The sequence below is a fragment of the Trypanosoma conorhini genome, assembly GCF_003719485.1.
Source record: "Trypanosoma conorhini strain 025E chromosome Unknown Tco_14.4_contig_00619, whole genome shotgun sequence".
Taxonomy (NCBI): Eukaryota; Euglenozoa; class Kinetoplastea; order Trypanosomatida; family Trypanosomatidae; genus Trypanosoma; species Trypanosoma conorhini.
In genome coordinates, this window is record NW_021704705.1 from 7,561 (window position 1) to 10,699 (window position 3,139).

Sequence of the window (3,139 nt, forward strand, 5' to 3'; positions counted from 1 at the left end):
GGGCAGCAGGTGCAGACGATTCCCATGATCCGCGGAGCGCGCTTCGTTGCGCTGTTCAACCAGAAGCAGCCGTCGTACTTTATGAGCGCCGTCGTCTCGCTCTACGCGTGTCTGAACGGGTACCTGGACGACGTGAAGGTGCACTACGTGAAGTTTTACGAGTACCTGCTGGTGCACAAGGACCTGGGCATCATGTACGGTGCGGCGAAGAACAAGTTCTTCTACATGTACGTGCAGGAGCTGAACTACCTGATCCGCTTCTTCACGCTGAACAGCCCAGTTCTGAATGGCGAGCTCGAGGAGATGCTGAAGGAGCACACACAGCTGTTCCTGCAGCACTATCAGTCAAAGATGAACGTCATTAAGAGCGAGAAGGAGGTGAAGGCGCTGAAGAACCTGCTGTACTCCTGCAAACGTGCGGTGTAGGGAGAGAAACGACGTTGCGGGCGTGTGAGTGTTATTGTTTTTGCCGTTGTGGGTGTACCTGTTTGCGCGGTGACTGAGTTTTGGCACCTACGTTGTTTTGGGCCTATTACGCCGTTCCTGTAGCGGATGTTTTGTTTGTTTGTTGGTGTTGTTGGTTGTCTTCCTCTTGTTGTTTGCTTGTGCTTGTGTGGGTTGGGACCCTTCTTGTAGTTGAGTGGGAGTTGAATGTCGAAGTTTTCGTCGAAAGGGTGGCGCTACGCGCGCTGCGGCCCGATTGCCCGCGTGCTGCGGCAAGAGACGTTCGATGTCGTCCCCGCGAAGGAGGACGTCGTTGTGGAGGTGCTGCAGGCCCCGCTGCACCGCGCAGACGCCGCTGTGGTCAACGGGACGGCGCTGGGGCGGCGCCGTCCCCCGCCCGCCGCCTTTCCGCGCGTCGGCGGTTGCGAGGGCGTCGGCAAAGTCGTCGCGGCGGGCGGCTCGCAGACGCTGCGGGAGGGCGACACCGTGTGGGTGGCGCCCGTGCACGGGACGTGGGCGACGCGGGTGGCGGTGGACGCGGCGGCGGTGCACAAGATTGACCCCAAGTACGCTCCGCTCGCCGTGAACGCCGCCAACTACGTGGTCGCCCAGCACCTGCTGAACGGGTTCACGCGGCTGCGGAAGGGGCAGGTGGTGGTGCAGAATGGCGGTAGCAGCGTCACGGCGCTGGCGGTGGCGGCCCTGGCAAAGCCGCTCGGTGTGAGGGTCCTCACCGCCTGCGCCACCGGTGAGCGCTTTGACGGGGCGAAGCAGCGCCACGCCAAGTACGGCAGCGAGGTCTTTGAGTATAACGGGAAGGGTGCCCGCGCGATGCGGCAGGCGATCGGGAACGTTGGGGCTGCGCTGTACCTCAACGGGGTCGGCGGCCGCCACTTCGACACCTTCCTCGGACTTGTTGGCGGCGGGGGGCACGTGGTCTCGTATGGCGCGCAGAACGGCGTCGGCTTAATGTTTTCTGGCGCAAATCTCATCTACAACGAGGTGACGATGCAGGGGATGTACCTCCCCGCGTACCTCGCGGGCCTCTCCTACAGCGAGCGTCAGACGCAACTAGAATTTGTGCTTCAGCAGCTTCATTCCATAGGCTTCCACTACCCGACTGCTGTGGCCGCCTCCCTGGACCAGCTGCCAAGCGTGTGGGATGACGCCTTTGTGCACGGGGGGAAAAAGGGCGTCGTTAGCGTGGGCAAATAGGCATCCTTGGGGGCTGTGAGAGGAGTAATTTATTTTTAGCTACGAGTACGTGTTTTCGCGTCGTTGGAGTGTTGTTGTTGTTGTTGTTTTTCTTCCTTTTTTTTTTGTAGCTAGCATGTGCAGTCCATTACTGTTTTTGTTTTTTTTTTTTTCCTCCGGATGGTAGTGGAGCGGGACACACATAGATGTGGCGGCGGCCTTTTGTTTGTTTGTTTGCTTGCTTGTTTGCTGCCGCTGCTGCGGGCATGCGGGCCGGCGCGGTAACGCAGGGCGGCCGAAATGCCGTGCGCCCGCGCCTCCCTTCCCCACCTCCCCCAACAAACACACACACCTTTTTTTTTTTCTTGTTCTTGTTCTTGTTGTTTTCTCTGCACGTCTGTTTGCCGCTCCCCCCTCTGCCCCCCACCCCCAAACACACGCGCGCAGCCGGCCAGTAGAAGCGACGGGGCGACGCCAATGCCACCCTCGGACGCCCCCAAGCCGGCCGCGCGCGTCGACGCCCTCGCCGTGCTGGACACCGTCCGCCGCACCGAGAAACTCATAAAAGAGTTCCGCCGGCTCAAGAAAAACGGCGGCAGCCGTGCCGCTCTGGGGCGGCTGCGCGCAGAAATCAGCGAGCTGAAGGCGACCCAAGCCGGCCTGCTCGAGCGCGAGGGGGATGCAAAGGGCCCGTGTGAACCCCACGAAGCCCTTCCCGCGCCGTTGCCGCGCAGTGACGGGCTGATGATAACACCGCGCTCCCGCCCCGACAGGCGCCCGCGCGACGCGGTGGACGCGTCTGTGCAAGTAGGGGGCGCGCCCGACCTGCGCCGGGGCGACGCGGCGGAAAAAATTGTGGCACCGGCCGGTTTGGAAGTCCGGGACTTCGCACCGCCACCCGCGTCCGCCGCGCAGGCCGGCCCGGGCTACAGGCGGTACTGCTCCGTGGCCTTCGCCGTCGTCCTCGCGGAGGCGCACGTGCGGCGCGAGCTCGTCCACAAGTGCGACAGGCGTCGCCTAAAGCTGCTCAGCCGCTTCAGGGAAGGCTGCATCTTCATCGCCTTGGCCCCCGCGCATAGACCACCGCGCGTCGGCGGCAGGCAGGACTCCCCCACAGCCGGCTTGGACGCCCGCCAACTGGCAGCCCTCCTCCCACGCGCCACCGTGCGGCAAGAGGGGGGCGCCGCAAACATCCCCTTATCACCCGGGCACGGCGGCACGTACACAAATAACCACAAAAAGGCATCCATCACTAGCAGAATGATTGAAGTCAGAAATGCGCAGGCTAAACCGGAGCAGGCAGACGAAACAAAACAAGTAAGAACTCAATTGCACACTGTGGGCGATGAGTGGGTCCTACGCAACATTGACAGGGATGAGAATGCATACACAAAACGCAGGGCTGAAGAGGAAGCAGAGGCCAAACGCAGGGCCGAGGAGGAAGCAGAGGCCAAACGCAGGGCCGAGGAAGAAGCAGAGGCCAAACGCAGGGCCGAGGAGG

The 3,139-nt window shown here is 62.1% G+C and overlaps 3 protein-coding genes across 3 annotated transcripts, besides 5 other annotated features; all 3 read left to right on the forward strand.

The window, feature by feature from the left end:
- Positions 1 to 24: 24 nt before the first annotated feature.
- Tco025E_07706 (ATP synthase alpha chain, mitochondrial precursor) lies at positions 25 to 426 on the forward strand (the record flags this gene model as incomplete). Its single annotated transcript, XM_029374565.1, has 1 exon — positions 25 to 426. The coding sequence occupies one exon, from the start codon at positions 25 to 27 to the stop codon at positions 424 to 426; it is 402 nt and encodes a 133-aa protein (XP_029225345.1).
- A 130-nt stretch (positions 427 to 556) lies between these two features.
- Positions 557 to 614: a microsatellite.
- A 37-nt stretch (positions 615 to 651) lies between these two features.
- Positions 652 to 1,659, forward strand: Tco025E_07707 (putative nuclear receptor binding factor; the record flags this gene model as incomplete). Its single annotated transcript, XM_029374566.1, has 1 exon — positions 652 to 1,659. The coding sequence occupies one exon, from the start codon at positions 652 to 654 to the stop codon at positions 1,657 to 1,659; it is 1,008 nt and encodes a 335-aa protein (XP_029225346.1).
- Positions 1,660 to 1,728: 69 nt separating this feature from the next.
- Positions 1,729 to 1,767: a microsatellite.
- A 25-nt stretch (positions 1,768 to 1,792) lies between these two features.
- Positions 1,793 to 1,811: a microsatellite.
- A 48-nt stretch (positions 1,812 to 1,859) lies between these two features.
- Positions 1,860 to 1,887: a microsatellite.
- Positions 1,888 to 1,991: 104 nt separating this feature from the next.
- Positions 1,992 to 2,023: a microsatellite.
- A 92-nt stretch (positions 2,024 to 2,115) lies between these two features.
- Positions 2,116 to 3,139, forward strand: Tco025E_07708 (putative kinetoplast DNA-associated protein; the record flags this gene model as incomplete). Its single annotated transcript, XM_029374567.1, has 1 exon — positions 2,116 to 3,139. A coding segment is annotated over one exon (1,024 nt), but the record flags the coding sequence as incomplete, so codon positions are not given.